The 23,372-nt window shown below is 45.2% G+C and overlaps 1 protein-coding gene across 2 annotated transcripts in view; it reads right to left on the minus strand.

Annotated features, from left to right (window-relative positions):
- Positions 1 to 23,182, minus strand: part of srgap2 (SLIT-ROBO Rho GTPase activating protein 2) — a 133,898-nt gene extending 110,716 nt beyond the window's left edge. The window contains exons 1-2 of one of the 2 annotated variants that reach the window (XM_072665355.1): positions 23,049 to 23,182; positions 20,845 to 21,547 (exon numbers count right to left, since the gene is read on the minus strand). In XM_072665355.1, coding sequence (XP_072521456.1) covers positions 20,845 to 20,911 — 67 coding nt within the window. In that variant the 5' untranslated portion in view covers positions 20,912 to 21,547; positions 23,049 to 23,182. The remainder of the gene's footprint in view (positions 1 to 20,844; positions 21,548 to 23,048) is intronic. The other variant, XM_072665356.1, reaches the window with a different exon arrangement.
- Between the last annotated feature and the right edge of the window lie 190 nt (positions 23,183 to 23,372).

The following is a 23,372-nucleotide window of genomic DNA, read 5'->3' on the forward strand; positions in this document are numbered from 1 at the left end:
GGACACTGGGACATTGTGGGAAGACAATAGCTGAGCCTGGTGTCCGCCACCACACCCTTTCCTTCCCTCGCCTGGACGACGAGGCTTCTTCTGAAACTACAGGACTGACTCCTCAGAGCTGTACAAATAAGATTGGGACCGGTGAGGGACATTCCTCCGGAATCGGGGGACTATCAGAGAGGCCTGGAGCAGGGCAGGTTTCGGCCAACGCAAACAAGAGTGTCGGGATCAGCTTCACCGACCCCCTCCGAAGAAGAAGCTGGAGCTCCCTGCTCTGCTGCCCCCGTCAACATGAAGCCGCGGTGCTCTCCGGGGCAAGCGGCTGTGTTTATTATTGGGGGGCCAGGGGCACCGGCTCACCCTAATGAGTGCTGGGTTAGGGTTTCCCTATTCTAGCCAGGGAATAGAAGAAGAGAGAGAGAGAGAGCGCGAGAGAGAGAGAGTGAGAGCGCCTTGCTCCTCTCACCGCCTGCATTGTGCTCCATTGATCTCCTGTTGAATTATTGATGCGCTCGCCACATCGCTGAAGGGTGCGTGAGAAAGGGAAGCACTTTCACAGAGAGCGGAGAATTCGGCAAGTGTGCAAGTGCAAACACACACACACACACACACACACACACACACACACACACACACACAGATATACACACACTCGTTAAAATGCTTGTAGCTTTTACTGCCAATACAAGTGAGTTTTAGTTTAGTGCCGTCTGGAGATTCCAGCATTTTCCCCCATTAGCTTTATTTTTAATTAATCAACCCTCATTTAAATTTCACTCTTCAAAAGGAGGAAAATCAATTCTAGCACTTACACAAAGTTTTCCACCCTACATTTAGTGTGTCACGACATGTTAACGAAGAATATGGACTCATTAAACCCTTTAAAGGAACTGGCCAGGTAGACAAATGTACTGTTGGGAGTCTTGGCTTGTTGGGAGTCTTGGCGTGGTGTTGTTACCCACTACACTACACCAAGGTACAGCCCTGATCCTAACCCTAATCTCAACCCAGAAGCTACTCCCAACTCCTCCCTGTCCTGAAGAAATCTGTAGATAATCTTTGGGAGGCTAAAGACCAAAAACAACTGTCAATGTATTGGCCCCGGGGGTCACGAGTTCGAATTCCGAGCCGTGCCACTACATGGCCATCAGCAGCCGGAGTCTGAGAGAGCATAACTGGCTGCACTCTCTCTCCAGGTGGGTAGATGGCGCTCTCTCTCTCTTCCCTCATCACTCTTAAAGCGATGCTGGCCGGCACAGGCATCTGTTAGCTGGTGCGGTGGAGCTGGAGACCCGGAAGCCACTACATGGCCATCGGCAGCCGGAGTCTGAGAGAGCACAACTGGCCATGCTGTCTCTCCAGGTGGGTAGATGGCGCTCTCTCTCTCTCTCTCCTCTCATCACTCTTAAAGCGATGCTGGCCGGCACAGGCATCTGTTAGCCGGTGAGGTAAAGCTGAGGATCCGGCGATTTTCTTAGAGCACATCGGCTGTCTGGCAATGCGGCATCCGCCATCAGGAGGTGGCTGGTTTCACATGTATCGCCTTCCCCTTCCTCTTTTAGTGTCGGGAGCTTTGCAAGTGCTAGGTGGTGCTACGAACGGGTGGGTTAACTGGCACGGCAGTCCAGTCTTGGATTTTGTAAGGTTTGACGACAGAGGCCCAACGATTCCAATGGAGTTGTAGCAAACCGACAAAATCACAAACCCCCGGCCTGTAAACTGGACCTAAGATCCAGATCTGGGGATGGAGGACCTTCCAATTCACCACCCATCCACATCTGAGGCAATAGGAAAAGGAAGTCCCATCAACAGACAGTCTCATAAACACTGCTAAGGCCTGGCTGGGTCCTGCAAAACCTTCAAGCTGACAAGGCCAGGTGGGCATAATGACTACGGGTCAGCTCAAACTACTGGCTCTCCAGCTATGACAAAAAGCAGCAAATGACCAGACCAAGCACCACCATCATCTCAGCCACCTACTCAGCCATACTCTTCCTCCATACACACTAAATCTAGGATATCTCACAACATCATATACGCAACCTTCTCAGGGTCAGAGCAAGAGATGTTGTGTAGGAAACTGACAGTTCAGGATCCAACAGAGGTGCCCAGAAGACCGTAAATCAAGATTCAGTTTCACCCTCTGTGGCGGACGGATGGAGGGGGGGGTGGATACATGATCTGTCCAGCCTGAAGAAGCTGAACACCGGGTACGGTCGTAAAGCACAGCTGTGTGCACACGTGGCGTGCACCTACACATCTCCTAAGTTCCAGGAATGATTTTTGAGGAAGTAGCCTCAAACATACTTCCACAACGAGGCCTCCGTCTCACCTTCTTACCGTCCGTTCCAAACCACGGTTCTTCCCGCGTTCGTCCGGAAGCAACATGCTGCTGACCTACCATTTCCTCTCCGATGGAGGAAAAAAAGGGCTCCTCTCAAAATGGTGGCTTGCGAGGAAATCCAAAATCGAGGTCACAGCTTGCATTTGTTGTTCTGGACTATGTTTTTTTTATTCATACTATCTGAAGAACAACAAAGACGGGCTGGAATCTGGACCAGCCAGGAAGCCGTTTGATGTTTCAGAGCTTTGCTTCAGCTGCCGCATCTGCGCTCCAGCATGCTAACAAACTAGCCTGGAGACAGACACACACACACACACACACATACATATATATATACATATATATATATATATATAAACACACCCCCTAAAACATGACAAAGTGGTCTTTTCGCCTTCTTCAGAACACTCTCAGCTCTCTCTATAATGAGACCCCATGTGACCTAGACCACAGAGTGGAGAGATACTCCGACCTGAAACCTGAAAAATCAAAGCCAGGTTTTAGAAATTCATATTTACTGCAAAAACATCCCTTTACCCCTGTGGATCATTATTTTTCGGGCTTAAAATGGCTTTACCCGAGTCTTAGCTTCAGAAAAGCAGAGGAACGCCTAAATAAATTTGTTTATGATCTGCGAAAGGGCAGAGGACGGGTTTCGGAGTGTCCACTGGTCAGTCACACAAGCCTATAGACGGACGCCCAAATCCACCGGTTAGACACAACTAGAGGCAGAGACGAGTATCTCAACCCGCGTTCATAGCCTCATAACTCCACAGTCCACAGATTCAGGAAATGTTTGAACCGCATGTCTGCGCTGTATTATAGCGAAGATATTAATAGAAACATCGAGAAGCAGGAATTTGGCGTGTCGGTGCGTTCGCAGACTCCAGAGGGTAAAACAAACTTCGCTCAGATTGCTCAGATGTTCTGAAGTTGTTGTTCTATGGTGAAAATCCTCCAACCAGAGACACCATATGAATGCCTGTGTCCACATGTGTTACCAGTCTACGTCTTGTGGCTTAATTATGTGTAATATATACTGGGAATGGTCTAACACAGACATGGAGCTAGAAGGGGAAACCCTGGCATGTCATAAATTACACAGCCGTGATTAGATTATAAAGCTAGGGGTTTATCTGCCAGAAAGCTTTGATCTGCTCGGCATTCCAGGGCCAGATCATCGACTAGGTCTGATGACTGGGGTCTCCTAGTGTGGGCAGGACTTGCCTTGCAATGGGGCCCTTTGTGAAGTGCAGAGAAAACCATAGGGAGAGAGACGGACCTTGTGGAACAGCTGGGTTTGTGCTCCTGCCAAAACAACTATCCATGCTGATGCTGTATGTACACACAGGACACGCATGACACCTCCAGAGTGTGTACACTGCGGTGTGGGAAACAGCCAGTGATGGAAGGGCCGGTAAAGTGTGTAAATAAATGGAGAAGAGCATTAATGATGAACTGCCCACAGGGGAATTCCAGTTTCACTGATATTACTAACGTCCATATCTGTTCTGGTGGGAGGGACGTTTCCGAAGCTGGTAAGCTGGTCGATCCTCCTCCTCACCTGCGGCTCTGTGGCCGTCTGCCGTTGCTGCGTCACAGCGTTTACAGCGAGGCTCTGAGCTAAAACTAATCAAAGTTTAGCAAAGCCTCTTCCCCGAACTTTCAGTTCCACCTTAAATAAGGCAGCATTTCCGCTCTGCTGTTGAGATGCACTCACTGTAGCTGCAGCACTATTTAAGGTGGAATGGAGAGTTAGCATTAGAACCAGCTTTAGCTTCTGTTTTAGCTGATAACTGGTAACATCGCCGCTCTTAGCAGTTCAGATGAAGCTCTGTTTGGTTTTCTTCACTGAAATAACGTCACAGATGAACGTTATTTTAGTAAAAATAAGAAGTTCGTCTGCAGCAGCTGAGGATCAGGTCTGTTGATGATGCCTAGAGGATGCCAGACGGCGCTCTGCTACAGCAAACCTAAGGAGCCGATACCTGATCTATTAAAAATGCCTAGTATTTAAATTTCCAGCATGCTGAGTTATGGCATTACAAATGCTGGTGTTGTTCTTTTATTTAGCTTTACTTTTTTATTATACTTATTCTGTTTCTCTCTTTTTATATTGATATTTATAAGATTATGTTGCTACATGGAGGAACTGCAAAGTAAGAATTTCACTGTACAGTGTAAATGCTTGATTCTGCTGTTCACATGACAATACACTCTTGAATCTTGAGCTTTTCATCATGCCGTATAGCACATACCTCCATTTTTCTTAAGCATTTAGAGATATGAGTTTTTTTTTTTTGTCATATCGCCCAGCCCTCTACTGTAGCTGTGTGTTTTGCTGTAGTTTTGGTAGCAGTGCTAACTTCCTGTAACTAGAGCTTCGTTGGCGGCTGTTTTGACTTCTGCATTTCAGGCTGAGATGGATATCTCAAACATCCAGAATGTGCAACCATGCAAGCAACTGACTGCTGATAGTTCTCGTATGCCACATTTGTGATAGGTCATTACTGAACTAGTCTGGCACCTTTATAAAGAACTGAGAGACCTCAGGTCTGTTAATGGATTCGCTGCTAATCAATACCCACCAGGCATATGAGGCCAAAGCCACATGCGGCTGCTGTTTGAGACGGCTCAGGTCCAAACCCTCCATTTTATTCGAGCAAAAATACTATTAAGAAACATACAGAGTACATTTGAGTAAAACTATAAGACTCAAAGTCCACAAAGAGTACAGCTGGTCCAGCGTGACTAATAGCTAATAATTCTCCCTGCTGGCAGCAGCTGGCAGCATCATTTTCGCATGAAGGCCCAAAACCATAATGGGTATCGTCCGAAATTAGCGATTACTGCTTTGTTTGTACATCTGCTCTACGACAGTGTGAATTACTGTCACCGGGGTCTAACCGAGGGAGTCTCCAGCCTCTGGACCTGCCTACTTTTATCTGGCTTGCCAACCAAAACAAGCACCCACACGCTTACAGAAGTATCTCCTTCAAGAACTACGGCGGAGTTTCACAACCTCCTATCTCTGGTTTTAAAGGAAATAGCCCTAGAAAAAGGCATGCCAGCACACCCCAGCCTATATCTCTGCGTTCCTTCTCAAGTAAACCCAACCATAACCAGCATAAGCAATCAATTTTCCACAGCGTTCAGCAAGTATGTTGATCTCCTCCCAAGTCCAAGTAGCCCCTGGGCCTCTAACCATGGCCCCGGCAAGCCTGCAATGGCACCGACAGGCCACAGGAAAACACTTCAAAGGCATGTAGGTGCTCTAAATGATCATGTACGGAAGAGACCGTTGCGCAAAGCAGGTCTTGTATAAGACACAAACACGAAATGCTCCACGTTTGCCTCTCAGCATGGAGGCCCTGTAGCTCAAGCTCAGTGTGTGACCCCCGGCCATTAGCCCAGCCGGCTCTAGCACTGCCATGTTGGAATTATGGGGTAGGCTTGACCAAGGGAGACACATCTGGTTCGAGTAAAAGCAAGCTGGAGCTCTGAAAGCCTCTGAGGCACTCCGAGCTCTCCCTGTCCCTGCACAGAGGAACCTCCCAGAGCTTCTCGCGGGGGTCTCAAGGTAATCCAAAACACACACCACATTTCTCCCTGCGTTTGTGTCCTCTTTCTGGGTCGGCGCACACTGTAGCTCTTTGTGAGGTTCTACGGGTGCACGGGGAGTTTGGAAGAGCAGGTACGGAGAATACAGAGATCTAGAGATCAGAGCTAGAGAAGCTAGGAAGGAAACCAGATGCTAAAAGTCATCGCGGCTGGCTTATCCGAATGCGGAGGCATCGTCAAATCGGTGAGATCTGAATGCATAAGAGTACATAAGAGAAAACAAGAGGAACAGGTGATTAATGCATCCATTAAAAAAGCATTAGCATATGGATGAACCAGTCAGAAAGAGCCACGTCCTGCAGATCGTCTGATGGCGAAGGCACAGAGCCTCACCTGCAGAAAACCCTGCTGATACTCAATACTCGATTGTCGCGTTCTCTGCCATGCACGCCGAGGCTGATCTCTGGAGCAATAAATCCATGCAATTAGTCCTCTCTCAAAGCAGGAAACGACCTTCAGGTGCTTTAAACGACATTAAGTAATGTTCTCATATTTCGTTGCTAAGCTGCATATTGCTGAAATGCTGGTAGGCATGTCCTCAAGTTACCAGCACTGGCCTCTCCACTTGTGGTCACTGCACAGCATTCCGAAACCCAGCAACCTTCGATATTCCTTAATATCGTTCGGAACGTCCTTTTAGGTGGAACAGCATCCCGGACTGCAGTGAAGTGATTAGCTTTATCAGCTGGAAGCGTTCTTTCTTATCTGGCCCGTTGCAGCCGTGCAATTAGCCCGAAAAGACATGGCGTCTCTGCTAAATCGTGGAAGCGAACCCCAACAGCTCATTGACCGACTTCCAATGGAGATCGGGGCCTACAACATTTATCGTAGAGCTGGGCAATTGGACAATATTTTATCATATCGTGATGGAGGAGACTGTTAGTGCTTAATAAACACTGATCAGCAGCAGGTTTCGTTACTAACAGTGTAATTAGACTGGCTTAATTGATAAATATTGTGATAAATATCGGGATATAGTACTTTTAACATATCGCCCAGCCCTAATTTATCGCAATATTTTATCATGCTGACAAAATTCTCCAATAGTTCCAGATATAAAAACCTCATATCCAAATACTTTGCCATGCTGAGTACAGTGATTTTTGTTTATTTTTTCTACGCCATTCAATTAAACAGGGCTAATTACACTCTCTATAACTCTAATATATCCATTTGAGGCCTGTACGGGTAGCCCAACTGGGCACCAGAAAGTTGGCCCCATATATGAATGCCCAGCAGGCTCAGTTGATAGGACCAGCGGGGGTTAAACATGGACCCCATCTGGGTTGTACATACTGCACAATAGGGCCTGGATGGGACCCATGTGAGATAAACGTGGGCGGTAATGATGGGTCCCAGTAAGAACACATATACAAACCCACCTGGAACCCACCTAGCCAACGTTCCACTCATGTGAGCCCCACAGGAGCGTGCTGGCTGGGTCCTGAGTCCTGACTATATCTGGATCAGTATGTACTCCTAAAATCATATTTTATGCAATTTGTTCATGATTTGATAGATCATCGTCATGTTGCCCATCCCAATTCAGGAACCGACATCATTTGCTCGTGCTCTGCTACGCTGGCTGCTGTCCAGATTGAAGGCCGGCCTGCAAGTCAGTGCAGTGACAGGCAACCGGAGCTAGAGAATTTGATATTCTTAAGGTACGAGTCCTGTCCAGACCTCCACAAGAACTGTGGGTCTCCAGGCTCCGACACATACAGCAATAAAAGCATACAGCTTTGGAGGCGTTTCTGTCATTTAAAAAAACGGTATTGCTCTCTCATCTCGTTCAGCTGTCACCCTTAGGAATGAATATGGTATAAAGCAGATTACCGCCCCCCAGCCCCCCACACCAGAGACAGGCAACAGCAATATCGGCCCTTTCTTCATAACTCATTTACTTTGAAAAATGAAGGCAAATCAGTCGCTCTTGGCCGCCATGTTTCTTTCCAGCCCCTACCCTGAAGCAATAAAAGGGGTGGATGGAGACTCTTGCCTCGTCAAGAGTGTTGGAATGCCAAGATGAGCATAACAGATGCTCCATCATACTACGCACAATCCCACAATACCTTGCTGTATAGCCTGCCTTTGTTTTCCCCTGGACCAAGAATACTTTGGATTCAAAAGGCAGCGGGCCAAGAAGCCACGTATTGGTCAGCGACTATAATCAAGAGCCTGAAGAAACAGAGACAGGAAACAAAGCAGGGCTTAACACAAAGAAAAAATCTGTTTCCTCCCTCGGCCCCTGGGACCGCCCCGATACCCAGTGCCGAGGCTCCGATTGTTTTTCATTTAGGCCCGGTTTATTTAGAGGAACCGCTGGCCTTTATTCTCTATTTATTGACGTTTTAATTGCGGATATGAATATGCTTTTGTTAACACACAACCAGGCTTTTTATAGCGCTTTGACTCTGGTCTCTGGACTCTGGTGCGTCCTTACACCAACAAAAACATCCCGCTAGGTCAAGCGTATTCCCACCGGTGCTCCGTAAGTGACTTATTGACACACTTCCCAAATTCGGAGAAGACGCAGTATCTTCGCTGAGATCAATCAGACCATTTTGACACCAGTAATCTACACCTCACACATCTGCATCTTCACGAGAATAGAGGTATTTCGTAAGGTCCCTGAATAGAGGTCGGCCGATATATCGGGCCTTGGTTTGCCATTTTTCAATATATCGGAATCGGACGATATCCGTGTTTGGTAGCTTAAGAAAGTTGTGTTTGCAGCACTACTATTATTGTTTTTTTTATATTTCATATAATTATATATTGTTTTAATTATATTGTTCTAGAATTATTAGAGATGCACCGATCCGATGTCAGGATCGGATATCGCTCACGATATTAACAAAATTAGCTGGATCGGGTATCGGATTATTAGGCCGATCCATGGAATTGTCCCTTTCACTTTAATTTGTTGGTGTGACACAGAACTAAATGAATACATATTTGCAATTTTCGACTGAGTTACTTATTTACTCTCAGGTTCAGCTGCTAGATTTTATTTTGAATTATGTTAAAAATCTAAGATTCATTTCTGACTAAGTGAAGCTACTTATTTTCAGTTTTTGATACATTTGATTTATTTTAATATATAATATAATATATTAAGCTTGTCTCCTTTTTTATTTTGAATTTGAATGCTGTGTCAAGGTCCTGCACCATTGTTTATTTTAGTGACAAATAAATAGCAGTTAAGCACATTTATTTATAAGTGTTAATTTGTTATATTTTGTTTTACAAAGTTAGTAAATTAATGTTTAAGTTAATCCTGATGCCTTAAGTCTCTTCCACATGGGGAGGTTTATTATAGTACGGTTTATTAATTCAACAATGGTATCGGATCGATGTCAGGTATCGATCGATATGCAAAGTTTATGTATCAGTATCGATATCGGAGCTGAAAAAGCCGGATCGGTGCATCCCTTATAATTATTATTATATTATATATGAATTATATTATTTAATTCTTTGCATTTTTCAGTTGAAATTATTATTTATAAACATGGCTAAAGTCAGTGTTCAATTAATTATGAAATGATGAAGTTTTGAAATCTTGTGCATCCACTTGTTGTTATCATTAGTGCGTCATTCTATCATGCAAATAAAGCGGCCAAAAAACGAATAATCTGCACCTCCTATCGGCCATCGGCTGACCCTGACCTCTAAACATCGCTTATAGAAAACCCATATTGGTCGATCTCTATCCCGAGCACAGAGTGAAGCTTTGTGAAGTGTGTGGCCAACCGTGCGTTAAAGAAAAAAAATCATGTGGTTACAATTATTAGGTATGTGGCTGCAGGGGGAGGGCCGCTCCAAAACAAATGTGTCGTATTACATTCCGGCAGACAAACGCTGCGGCGGGAGCGGGAGAAAAGTAGGAGTGCACGGCGCGAGAAAGAAAGGAAAGGAAAGAAAAGAAAAAGAACAATGGAGAACAGAGAGCGCTTTGGTCCTCCAGTTCCCCCAACAATGATCCTATTGTTGGCCCGGCGCACACTGCAGATCTGCAGTGAAAGAGCAGGAAAACCAACCAGAGAAAAAGGCAGCGCTCCTCTCCGCAAGGGCCGGAGTGACCCGGTCTCATATTGCTCATTCTTACAGGTCTCAGGCCTGTTGCTGAGCGAGAGCATGACTCCATTGTCCCCCGGACTGGCTTAAGTGAGGAGAGCGATGGAAGGGACTGAGACGGTCACCGGGCAGGCACGGGATTAGCCACAGCTGAGCGGGTTCTTCTTAGGAGTGGTGCCTTCCCCCGCCGCTCCCCGCCGGAGATACTGTAGCTTCTGTGGGGTTAGATATGTGCATCAATGGATTTGCATAAAACGTGCACAGTAAACTAGCGAAATGGGTCCGTTGGAAGTATGCAAATACTGGCAAAACCTCTAAGAGATTCATTTCAATCTGGGTGTACCTAAAGCAGGAGAGCTAGAGTCAATGGGTTTCTATGGGACTATGGGTTCTAACCAGGCAGGGAGTATTAGGATACCGAACAGAGATGGATCTGGAATTGGCTATTTTAATCCCAATCCAGTTCAGAGTCTTTGATTTTCAGAGCCCCATCTGGTGCCCTCAAGGCACCGTTACCGGACATCCCTCCCAGTCGGCTGCGGCAGTGTGGAGCTATTTTACAGAGGAACCTGAAAACAGACCATAATATCTGACCCTTAATAAAACCATCACTGAAATGCTCAGTTTTACCAGCGGGAGAACCGGAGAACCACTCGCTCGCCTTTCTCTGCTTTTAAACCAGCGCTGAAGAACCCATTCTAACTGAGTGGAGGCTAACGCTAATGCTAACACACACACACAGCACATTCACCCACTATAAACCAGTTATGACACACCAGTAGACCAACAACCACAGATATCAGACATCACCATACACACAGTGGTTAGTGATCAGACTGCAGTGTTGTAAAGGAGCTGGGAGCTGATTGGTCAGACTGGATTAGACGATATTAAAACAGTGATTTTAAGAAGTCTAAGTCTAAGTCTAAGTCTAGACTAAACTGAATCAATCAGTCCAGAATGTCTGATTATAGAAAGTGAGACTGAAAGTAAAGAGATTTACTGAACTCGATTAATCAGCAGCTCGTCTGATCTCAACTGTGGAGCTGGATTAATTATACAAACAGAGATCAGATCAGATCGGATCAGATCGGAAGGTTAATGGATCTCATGTCTGTGATGTTGGTTGGACTACAGCCTGTATTGAGCCATCTAGCTTGTGGACATCGGACCACATACCGTCTAATCACCAAGCACCACTTCACGTGCAAGAATGAGACACCTTCAAAAGCCGACGCGTCCAGCTCAGGCAATCGGACGCCATAAAGAAAGGCTGATGTCTCAGAGCTGGAACATCTGTCTGCAATTCCGAAACCTTCAACGTCTCATTTTTTGGAAGTTACCCACCTTTCGAACTGTAAACCGGAGGGACTAACCTCCGAAACGGGACCAAACGCCTTTTGCTGGCACATGTTTCCAATTAAACTACGGGGCTGCAAAAAGACAAGGACGAGGAGTCCACGAAGCGTCCCTTCCCTGAGACACGAGACGGAGGGGAGAAATGTAAATTGTTTTCCATTCGGCAACCTCATGCTTCCCCCTCCCCCGCACCTTCCCTGGCAGGGAGCCGGGAGAGAGAGCTCGATGACTTTACCTTGCATCTGGAAGAGTGCAAGAAAGAGACCAAGCGAAACTGCAGAGAATTTAGCGTTGCCCGACAGCCTGGATTTTATTATTCACCCCACACCGTCCATCAGCAAGACGGGCTAACGTAGCCAGGGACGTAACCAGGGACGTAGCCAGGGACGTAGCCAGGGACGAGGGATGTCTCTGGGATTTCAAATGTGGGAAAATACAAAAATATAAATAAAAAAATAATAAAAAAAAGAGAGAGATGGTGGAGATACATGGTGATGGAGTTGTCATGCCCCGCCCACTTTCTTCCGCCTTCTCGCTTTTATCTCTCCTTCCTTTCTCTGACTCAGCAAGACAGCCTACGACAGTCCATCTAGGTTGAGAACCGTGTGTTAATTGCTCGCTGCCCCGACTCTCCGAAGCTATTTAATAAACGGGTGTACTGAAGAAGGCGGCCAGAGGTAATTGGACGCAACAGAAAGCTGATATGGTCGCTTTCATTTCCGCACTGAATCATGCTGATGCGGCAGGTCTTGACGGACAGGACAGGCGGGGGAACGGAGAAGGAGATGTGGTTTGCATGTTTCTTTGTCTGAAAGTGTGTTCCAGACTATAGTGCAGTCACAAAATTGGGAAGGGCATGTGTGTGTGTCCAAATGTTTGTGGACACTCCTTCTGATGAATGACATAGATGTCCCTTTAGAGAACTACTGCCAGTGGAATTTGACTTTCTATAGTAGATAAAAACACATGAACCTGTTGGCATCATGCTGCCTAATGCCAGGCGTGGGCTAGTAGAGGGGTATAACCCCCCCCCCCCCAAACATTGAGCTGTGGAGCAGTGGATGAACTGTGTCAATGCTCCATCCAGCACTTTTGGGATGGGGTTGGGTGGCAAACGCCGCTCTTGTCATGCAGTGAATGCAATCAAATCCTCACAGCAATGCTCCTCCAAAACCTCCGCCTTCTTCTCTGGACAGTAGAGACAGTTACTCCAACAAAAGCAGGATCAGCTCTTTTAACACCCTTGATTTCGAGAAGAAACAATGGATGAGAGCAGGCGTCCAAATACTTTTGTCCACATAGTTAAATATATGCATTCTCATTATACCCATTATACCACCCTTCCTTCTGAGCTGTGTTTGTCCACTGGTGGATCGGGGCTAACAGAAATCACTACTGCAATCCAAACAGCTAATGAAGCAGGGAGCCTTATGGCCCAGCTTGCCCACTGTGGCTATCGGACATGGGGGTGATTAACGGACTCTCCAATAGACGCAGCTCATCCCCTCAGGTGTTTGAGGGGCTGGTGCAATCTTCTAATCAGCTGCGTACTTGTGTTTAAGATCAGGTGGGTCTCAGGGGGTCTCCAAGCCAGAGCTCTTGTTTGAACAAGGCCTCCAGGGCAGTCCGGCCAGCTTCCTCAGAGCTTCCAGGCCTTCCAAAAGGAAGTTCAGATGCTAGGAGGGGGGAAAGGGGGGGTATATTTCCAGCTTGGATACAAACAATAGCAGTGGTCCACGTGCGTCCAGCGCTGTCTCCTGTCCTTCCTCTCCAGCTTAAACAAACATCCTTCCTTGGGAAGAGTGCGTTAGGCCTAGTCAGCATTTTCATTGAGAGCATAAATACATCTGCGTTATTGCTGCACTGCAGCAGCAGCACCACGCCGTCTCCACGCCGTCTCTACGCCCTCATTAAGGCTCGGCTGCAGCAGGAGCAGCGGGTCGATGAGCTTCTGCTCTAATTGCGGTCCAGCCATTAAGGGAGAGGTATTAAAACGGACAAGAAGAGATTAGTGGGAACTTAACGATTCGTTCCCACAGTCGCAGCGTGAGAGTAAACAAAGGTTGATGGCGAGCCATAAACCCTAACAGTTGCCTCCATCGCCAATCCACACGGGTCATATGGGGGGGTGTGGAGTTTATTGCCACTTCCAGGCAAAATATGACCACATTATGACCCTCAGAGTGACCCTTAGGAACAAGCAGAATGACGAAAGGCACGACTTCACGAAGCAGATCTTCGTGATTAATTAACGGCGCTGATAACGTCTGCATGCCGAGGACATGCCTGATTGCCTGATGTACCAGCCAATTACGTGTGCCAATACACATCTAATCTGCTGACGAAGCCAAACGAGAGCCTCTCTCTCACTCTCAATATCTCCATCAGCAGCTGCTCTTGGCGTGACGGCTCCTCCGCGGCGTCTAGGCCTACAGTGCACATGCTGATGATGCTCAGATGTGACATGAAGCCGACTGGTCATGAGCAGGGCCTGGTTGCATTGTCTTCCCATTGGGTGAATCTGCAGTGCAGCCGAACGTAAGGGAGGAAGCCCTGTCCGCATGTTTCGGTGCGGCCGACGTGAGCACGGTGTCGCTGGTGTCTTGACGGGTGTGAGACTGGAAGAGTGTGAAATCGCTATTCTCGCTTCTTCACCATCCCCCCAAACCCCCACACCACCACCGATGCTTCAAACGCAAGCTTATCGCCAGAGTAGAGCAGCGTCCGTTTCACTATCAGATGCTTCTCATCAGCCGAGAACACGCCCAGTGTTATTTATCTTATATGGACAATCTGTCCATTCACTCAGCGCTGGCCGGTTTGTTGAGGAGAAGAATATGAGGTCATCTCATCTTCGTGAAATTAAGCTTTTGCGAAATTCTGCCTAGGCTTGTATGGCCTTGATGAAAAATGCATAGCATGTAGGGCTCATTCAGACTGTACCCCTTCCTTTCTGTATACTGACCTTTTTTTGGTATTGACCTACAGGGCTTCACCTGGTCCTCCATAATGGCTGGAAATTGCTGCCTAATAGTAAAACGGCTTTACTTGATAGACATTACAGCACCATCATTTCCTGCTAGCCCTTAAGAAAGCCCAATCCAGGCTTGCATCTCCTCACTCCCCCAGTTGGCTGAGAGAGACTCTTTCTTCCTACGCGCCGTCAGGCATGTCTGGGTCGGCTGTGTGTTATTTCTGCTCCAGTTTCAAAAGATCTGACCCGACCCTCTTTCAACACTGGCTGCTGGGTTCTGGATAACGTAAACTCTAGACTCTGGAGTCTAGACAATGAGACACAGGTGATCTGGACTGTGTAGGACGGTTGGCCAGGTTTCCTAGAGACTACATCATTTAAAGGGGCCCTAGAATTTCAAACCTCCTTGTCAATTTTGCTTGTTTGGTATAGGGATGCACCGATCCGGCTTTTTTAGTCCTGATACCGATACATAAACTTTGCATATCGGTCGATACCCGTTACTGATCTGATACCATTGCTGAATTAATAAACCGTACACCTCACCATGTGGGAGAGACTTAAGGCATCAGGATTGACTTAAACATTACTTCACTAACTTTGTAAAACAAAATATAACAAATTAACATATAGATATAAAGAAATGCACTAAATTGCTATTTATTTGTCACTAAAATAAATAATTCTGCAGGACCTTGACACAGCATTCAAATTTAAAATGAAAAAAGGAGTCAAACTATATCTTATATATATTAAAAAATGAAAAAAAGAAAATACATAAAGTGTATCAGCCAAAAATAAGTAGCTTCACTTTGTAATTACAGTAATTAATCTTATTTTTAAATATTTAGCGTAATTCAAAATAAAATCTAGCAGCTGAACCTGAGAATAAATAAGTAACTTTGTCAAACATACAAGCAGTAATCAAACATTGCAAATATGTAAATATTTAGTGCAGTCTCACACCAACCAATTAAAGTGAAAGTTAATTATCTAATTATCCGATACCCGATCTAGCTGATTTTGTTAATATCAGAATCGACATTCGATCCTTATATCGGATCGGTGCATCTCTAGTTTGGTCCTATGAAGAACAAATCAGCATAACCGAAACAGAGCTGAAAACAGGCCAAATCCAAAACGTTTTATTAAATCCCGACTTTTTATTCTTATTTTATTACGCCCCCAAAATGTACATAAACCCCGCCCACTAATGAAAGCCCTAGTTAAAGCTGGCGGTAAACGGTAACGGAAACGGTAAACACGATAGATAGCTTGAAAGATGTAGTTCGAGAGAATATGTTTTTTGTTGTTAACACTGGAGAGCAGCTCATCATCTCTAGAGTCTGCTAGTTATGGAATAACTGCTTGCTACTCTAACCACACCTCCTGACCATGTTTTCTGTGCAAAAGCTGGGGAGGCAAACAGAAATCTGCCCTGGGCTAAAAGCGAACAATGGCATTTTACCATTTGCCATCTATATCATCACAAATCCGGCCAACAAAAGCAGAACTTATCATATTTTTCTATCACGGGACATCCATAAACGGAAAAGCAGCAGGTTTCTGTTATTATAGACATAATAACAGGGTTGTAAATACTTATTAAACCCAAATTAACACTCATCAGCTGACTCAGGCCCACATCATCTTCCTATAAGTCCCATAATAAACACAGGCCCGAGCCCAGGAGCTGCTCTGACTGTGGATGAAGGAAAAATACTTAACTTTAGTCCAAATTTCAGTTATCAAGAGCTGCCAGCCTGGAGCAACCCTTTACAGGCAAATCCTCCCCGAAATCAATACAAGGGAGGGCCTTCACACATTTGGAGGAGGCTTGAAGGAGGACCACCTGACCAGTCCAGTGACTTACACAGCAAGGAATCCATTTCCTGACCGCAGAGCGAGAAAATATACTCCGGACCTGCAACAGTGTCCCGATGCTGTGCAAATAACATGCTGGAACCTGAGGCGGCATAATACTGGCCTGCATTTACTGGCTTCAAAGAATCATAGTGAAACCACACAGGAATGCCTCCTACCACGCATCAATACAGTCAATCCGAAAGAGCGACAGTGCAGTTCATCCAGCCTGGAGACCGGTCTGGTCTGGAGCCTAGAGCAGCAATTAAAATCAACAGTTTCCCATCTATCGTTTGAAGTAAAGGTCCCGAGAGAGTGATTGTGCAGAATCCCTTACGTTCATTATAGCAGTTGCAATCACCGAAATGAGCGAATCTCATCGTTTCGTTATTAATCAATTGTAAGCGAGTGGTGTTACTAATCAATTATAACTCAAGCTGCGTTGGAGAGAGCCTTGATTTGTCTTTTCGCACCTTCTCAGGTTTCTCGGATGCTCCCAACGTCTGCCTGCTTTGTGTGGCTCACCATGCAATTACCGCTTCCTATTTCTGTCACTAAGTCATGAAAGAATATGTTGGCGAAGCGAGTGACATTTTACATGCAATGGCTTATTACAAAATCTGGGTCGTTTTCGGGAGATAACACCCCCTCCTCACTTCCCCTTCACCCCCCTCCACCCAATAACTCTGGGAGGAGAAGAAGCGCTGTGTGTTATTCCTTCTCTTCTGTGCCGCTGGCTTTGAAACACAGCAGAAAAAAAGGGGGGGGGGGGAGAAATCTGTGAGCATTTATTTCCCCATTCTCTCATAGCAGAGCAGCCGACGGCTTGCAAGGTGCGGGGGGCAGGGGGCGGGTGGGGGGTACCGCCGACACAGGGGAAACTATGCTTAGTCCAAATGACAGCAAATGAAGAGTAAAGAACCAGGGAGGGAAATAATAGTGTAATATTTATATCAGGTATATAGATTTACATTCCTTTTTCCCTACAGGAAGACGAATGCACTCGTCGCAGGGTGTAGATGAATGCCTTAGACATAACACCGCTTTTCCAGAACGTGAAAAAGGCCGTTATTCAATGAGCAGACATGGGCCAACGCAGCTTCAGCCAAGATTGGCTGCTCTGCAGCAAAGGCAGCTGGGTGAAAAGGAATTCAAGTTAGGGTGATTTGAGATTAACGGTTGAATAAAGCCTGGTGAAAATCTGTCCGGTGGAGATTTAGAGAAATGCTTCCCGTTAATAAAAGCTCAAATAATGAGTGTAGAACCTCTGGAGATACATCCAACCCTCACACAACATGTACAACCCTTCGAACGTTAACGTTTTTAGTAAAGACTACAAATACAGCTGTTCCCAGGGCAGCAAGCTAATGATATTTTACTTAGAGCTGCTCCTTTCACAGGCTCCTGGTGTTACAGTGAAGAAGAACAGAATGACCTCAACTTCACCCAGCGTGTCACTTGGCTGGTGATTAAACAGCACTGTTCTTCAGAAGTCCTGCCTCAAAAGAAGCAGGAAAGGCCTCTTTTTAAGTCGAACTGAAAGAAAAGAAACTTGTGCAACTGGAGGCACTGGAAAGGTTCTCAGCGATCAGGATATGCCTGGAAGAGCCCAATCTAACTTGTGTGAACTTGTGAAGTGGAACATTAAAATTAAGTATATATAGTAGAAAGAAAATATAGTAGTGCCCTATTTTCACATACTTAAGGCTCTGTCCTAAACCTCATCCTATCATTCAATACTAATAAACACACTTAAGGGTCTGTCCGAATTCACATCCTAGCTACTATCCCACATTAATACATGCCCTACTAATAGTAGTGTACTATTTTAACACACTTAAGGCTCTATCCTAAACCACATACTACTATACCATATTAATAAAAGCACTGTTAATGGCAGTGTACTATTTTAACATACCTAAGGCTCTGTCCTAAACCTCATCCTACCATTTAATACTAATAAACACACTAGAAAATAGTAGTGCACTATTTAACACACTTAAGGGTCTGTCCAAATCCACATCCTAGCTACTATACTGCAGTAATACATGCCCTACTAATAGTAGTGTACTATTTTAACATACTTAAGGCTCTGTCCTAAACCTCATCCTATCATTCAATACTAATAAACACACTTAAGGGTCTGTCCGAATTCACATCCTACCTACTATCCCACATTAATACATGCCCTACTAATAGTAGAGTACTATTTTTACATACTTAAGGCTCATCCTAACCTCATCCTACCATTTAATACTAATAAACACACTAGAAAATAGTAGTGCACTATTTAACACACTTAAGGCTCTGTCCTAAACCTCATCCTATCATTCAATACTAATAAACACACTTAAGGGTTTGTCCAAATTCACATCCTAGCTACTATCCCACATTAATACATGCCCTACTAATAGTAGAGTACTATTTTAACACACTTAAGGCTCTATCCTAAACCACATACTACTATACCATATTAATAAAAGCACTGTTAATGGCAGTGTACTATTTTAACATACTTAAGGCTCTGTCCTAAACCTCATCCTATCATTCAATACTAATAAACACACTTAAGGGTTTGTCCAAATTCACATCCTAGCTACTATCCCACATTAATACATGCCCTACTAATAGTAGAGTACTATTTTAACACACTTAAGGCTCTGTCCTAAACCTCATTCTAGTGACTATACTGCAGTAATACATGAACTTGTAAAGTGGAACATTAAAATTAAGATAAAGACAATAAGAGTCATTACACAAAAAAAATCAGAAAACTGTTTATGCCTATAAACAACTGTCCGTCCAACCCTCGTCTTATCCACTTCTTCCTGGTCAGGGCTGTGGTAGGCCTACCTGAAATCACTGGGCGCAAGGCAGGAATACCCCCTGGGTACCGCACACATACACACTCACTCATAGGGGCAATTTATCATAGCCAATGCACCTACCATGTGTGTTTTTGGAAGGCAAACTGAAGTACACCCCACTGGAGACAGTGGAAAAACACAGCAGTATTCTCACAGCCTGAGCAATCAGAGCAAGGATCGAAGTCATAACCCTGGAGCTGTGCAACACACACAGTATCTGCTGTGCCACCTATAACCAACTAGGTAAACTAGCCTTTTTATTATTCACCCTTAAAAAAAAAAAGATAGGGGGTTCCTCAAGGGTTCTACCTTGCCTGGTTAACCCTTTAAACCCTGGATGTTGGCCCACGATTGAGCCCTCTTCTTCACAACTACATTTCTGTCATGATTAACAGCAGTTTTATAGAACCCTGTTGGACTTCACAAGATATGCTTTAAGGTTAACAGATGATTCACAGTAGCTGCTGCAATTAGATTTAAAGAATAATTGAATAATGAACCAAATACATCCATATGCAAGGAAAACCTGCACCTGCACACCCATCAACCCGTTCACGTCAAATAAGCGCTGCACCTTTAAAATCCAGATGTCTTGATAGGAAAGTAGGCAACACTTCCTATCACATCTGGGCGAGAAAAGGCAGGAGGGGGGTATTGTTCCTCTCGCCTATGAAACCCCACATCCTCCTCCTCCTCCTCCTCGGAGGAAACAGAGGAAACTTGAGTCCAAGCCAGCCCCCATAATCTGAAATGATGTTACACTGGTCTTAATATGGAAACTCGTCCATGAAAAGCAAGCCGTGACCGAACCCAATGCCTCCTGGAGTAAACCTCCCCTGACTGCTTTACTGAGCATCATGATCCCTGCTGCTCCTTTCAGCCTGCAGTGTGCCAGGACTGGGCTTGAGCTTGCAGATAATGGCAAATCCACGGCTGTGGAGTGTGGAGGGGGGTCAAACTGCAGAAATCCTGCAGTCTGCTGTCCATGATCATGCATATGCAAGAAAGCGTGGTGGATCTGTTGCAGAAGGGCAACACCGAGCACCGTGCAGAAGAAAACGCCCTGCCGGACGAAGCTGAAGTTGGCTGGTTGATCGAATTACCAATTCCACCTTAAATGCAGCACCGGCCACGTTACCGCGCTACAGGCGCCTGAACCGTAACTGCGGTAGAATTTAAGGTGGAACGGAAAAATTCCCCAACCAACTTCAGCTTCCTCCTTGCCTCGTCCATGTGTTCCCACAACAACGGTGACCACTTTAACACACATCAGCATAAAAACACAGGCATGTTTAGCACATTTTAACACGGCGTTGCAAACTGCAAAACGTAAATTAACTAGATATCCCAGCTAAATGCGCAGAGAGGGGTGGAAGTTAGTAAGTTAGCTATAGCTAGTTAGCTACGGACTCCCATCATCGTACAACTGCCCAAATTATCTCCGTCAGCCTCACACATGCCTCCTAAGACACTTTAACGAGCTTTAAAGCAGTTCGACTACTATTAACTACTGTTTTCCTTACAGCAGAGGTCTAATTTTGCTGGCTGGTCTGAGCCATAAGCCACATAAGCTCTAAGCCAGCTACGCGAGACACACCAGCCGCGGCGTGGAGCGACGGGCTGAGCTGTAAACAAAGGTGCTACGACCCTCCCCGACTAACCGCACCAAAACAAGCCGGGTTATGCTCTTAAAATGTCCGGGAAATGACATTTACAGTCAGATAAAGCTCACTCACCTTTGACTTGCGTTTCATATTCGGCTATAATCTCCTTGTCTTTCCGAAATTTCGCAGGAGACGTCATGTTTGGCTTAAACGTGAAACACTAGCGCGACGTCCGTGTAGTAACTGCAGACCAACAACAACAACAACAACAACAACAGCAAAAACTACTAAAAAAAGCAGGTTCGGCGAAGGATATCCACAAAAACAAGGCGAATGGGGTTCGGGAGGAGTGCAGTCCAGAAGGAAGGGCGATTACTGGCTCATGTCGGTGCTCAGTCTCCCCGCATTATTATTATGGTGCTGCTGCTGCTGCTGGTGCTGCTGCTGCTGCTGCTGCTGCTGCTTCCCTCGCGGCTGCGCGTCTCTCGGAAGGCGGTATAGAGGACCTGCAGAGACTGGAGGCATTCCCTCGCCCAGCTCCAGTGGTCGGCGAGCAAAGTTTCTGTGTGTATCTGTGTGTCTGCCTGCCTGCCTGCCTTCTTTTTTCCTGCTCACAGTAGCTGTAAGGGTCTCGGGAGTCTTGTCTGAAAAAGGCTCGTCTGCAAAAGCACGGAGATGCACGGGCGCACCTGCACGACCAGAGGCAGAGCAGCACTGCAGCGGGGCGCGCAGCTTCAGTGGAGAGCCCGTACTGCAGCGCGTGGAGCTCCGGGAGGAAACCTGGGCTGCTTTAAACACCACTCCACTGTTTTGGGGATAACATTGCACCACCAACCTGCAACGAAGAACAGCGTGGTGTTTTATTTACTGCTATTTAAATGTTTATTTAATTATTAATACCCTAATAAAAGGACTGGTGCTAAATAAGCCAATAGTGCTATTCTACCCTACAGTCTACCCTAATATACACAGCTACTACACAAATGACTAATATCTGCTAATAGCAGTGCACTGTTAACATACCCACGGCCGCGTCCCAATCGCATACTACACACTACTACTACTATCCTACACACTAATCCTAGTAGTGTGGGTTGGGCAGGCGGCTAGTGCATAAACTATTTTAATTTTATATTTTAACATACTTACGCCTTGTCCTGAACCTACTACTATACATACTACTGTATAATACTATTAAAGACACTAGAAAATAGTAGTGCACTATTAAACACATCCAAAATCCACATCCTAGCTACTATACTGCAGTAATACATGCCCTACTAATAGTAGTGTACTATTTTGACACACTTAAGGCTCTGTCCTAAACCACATACTACTGTACAATACTATTAAACACACTAGAAAATAGTAGTGCACTATTAAACACATTAAGGGTCTGTCCAAATCCACATCCTAGCTACTATACTGCAGTAATACATGCACTTTTAATAGTAGTGTGCTATTTTGACACACTTAAGGTTCTGTCCTAAACCACATACTACTATACCATATTAATAAAAGCACTGTTAATAGTAGTGCCCTATTTTCACATACTTAAGGCTCTGTCCTAAACCTCATCCTACCATTTAATCCTAATAAACACACTAGAAAATAGTAGTGCACTATTTAACACACTTAAGGGTCTGTCCAAATTCACATCCTACCTACTATCCCACGTTAATACATGCCCTACTAATAGTAGTGCCCTATTCTAACATACTTAAGGCTCTGTCCTAAACCACATACTACTGTACAATACTATTAAACACACTAGAAAATAGTAGTGCACTATTTAACACACTTAAGGGTCTGTCCGAATTCACATCCTACCTACTATCCCACATTAATACATGCCCTACTAATAGTAGTGTGCTATTTTGACACACTTAAGGCTCTGTCCCAAACCCCATACTACTATACCGTACTATTGTAATGCACTACTCTAAGACTCTACTGTAGTAATAAATGGACTATTAATAGTAGTGTAATGTTGTATTTTATTTTTTTTACTATCTTAAACCTTTATCCTGCTTAACCTACTACTTAAGTGTAAAAGCAGGCAGGCTGCTGTACATTTCTATCCAAACTATCCACAAATGAATTGTCAAAATTTGACACAACACTGAAGTATCCATCATGTCTTTATATTATCATAGTTTATACAGATAAACCAGCTGATCATCAGGTCCTCGATCTAAAGTTCCCACAAAGAAAAGCTTTAAAAGGAGCCAGTCCCCCAGTCGCTCCCTCTCCCGCTTGCCTGGTCGAGCTCACTACCGGACACTACAGACACAGTCACGTGCCTTTCTGCCCCCGAACCCGAGTCAAACCGTTACCTGGACAGGTGATTTCCATTCCTTTACAGCATCTCGTTTTAATATGATCTGATTCTACAAGTCTTCTCCAGCCGTAGCTCAGCAGTCTGTTATCTCGGAGTTTTTCCCAACTCTAACCCCGCCTCTGTTCATGGGCACAGTGGACAACCCCCCACCGGTCCCATTGGCTGGGCGAAGCGGATGTGGTCCGAAATTCCTCAAATCCACAATAAAATCAATTCCACGTTTAGTCATTCTTATTATTTTATCACGTTTAGATTAATATTTTTACGCTTAAACTTTATTTAAACGTTAAACGCTTAAACGTGGAGGTGAATCCTGCGA

This window comes from Salminus brasiliensis, chromosome 21 (assembly GCF_030463535.1).
Source record: "Salminus brasiliensis chromosome 21, fSalBra1.hap2, whole genome shotgun sequence".
NCBI classification, from domain to species: Eukaryota; Metazoa; Chordata; class Actinopteri; order Characiformes; family Bryconidae; genus Salminus; species Salminus brasiliensis.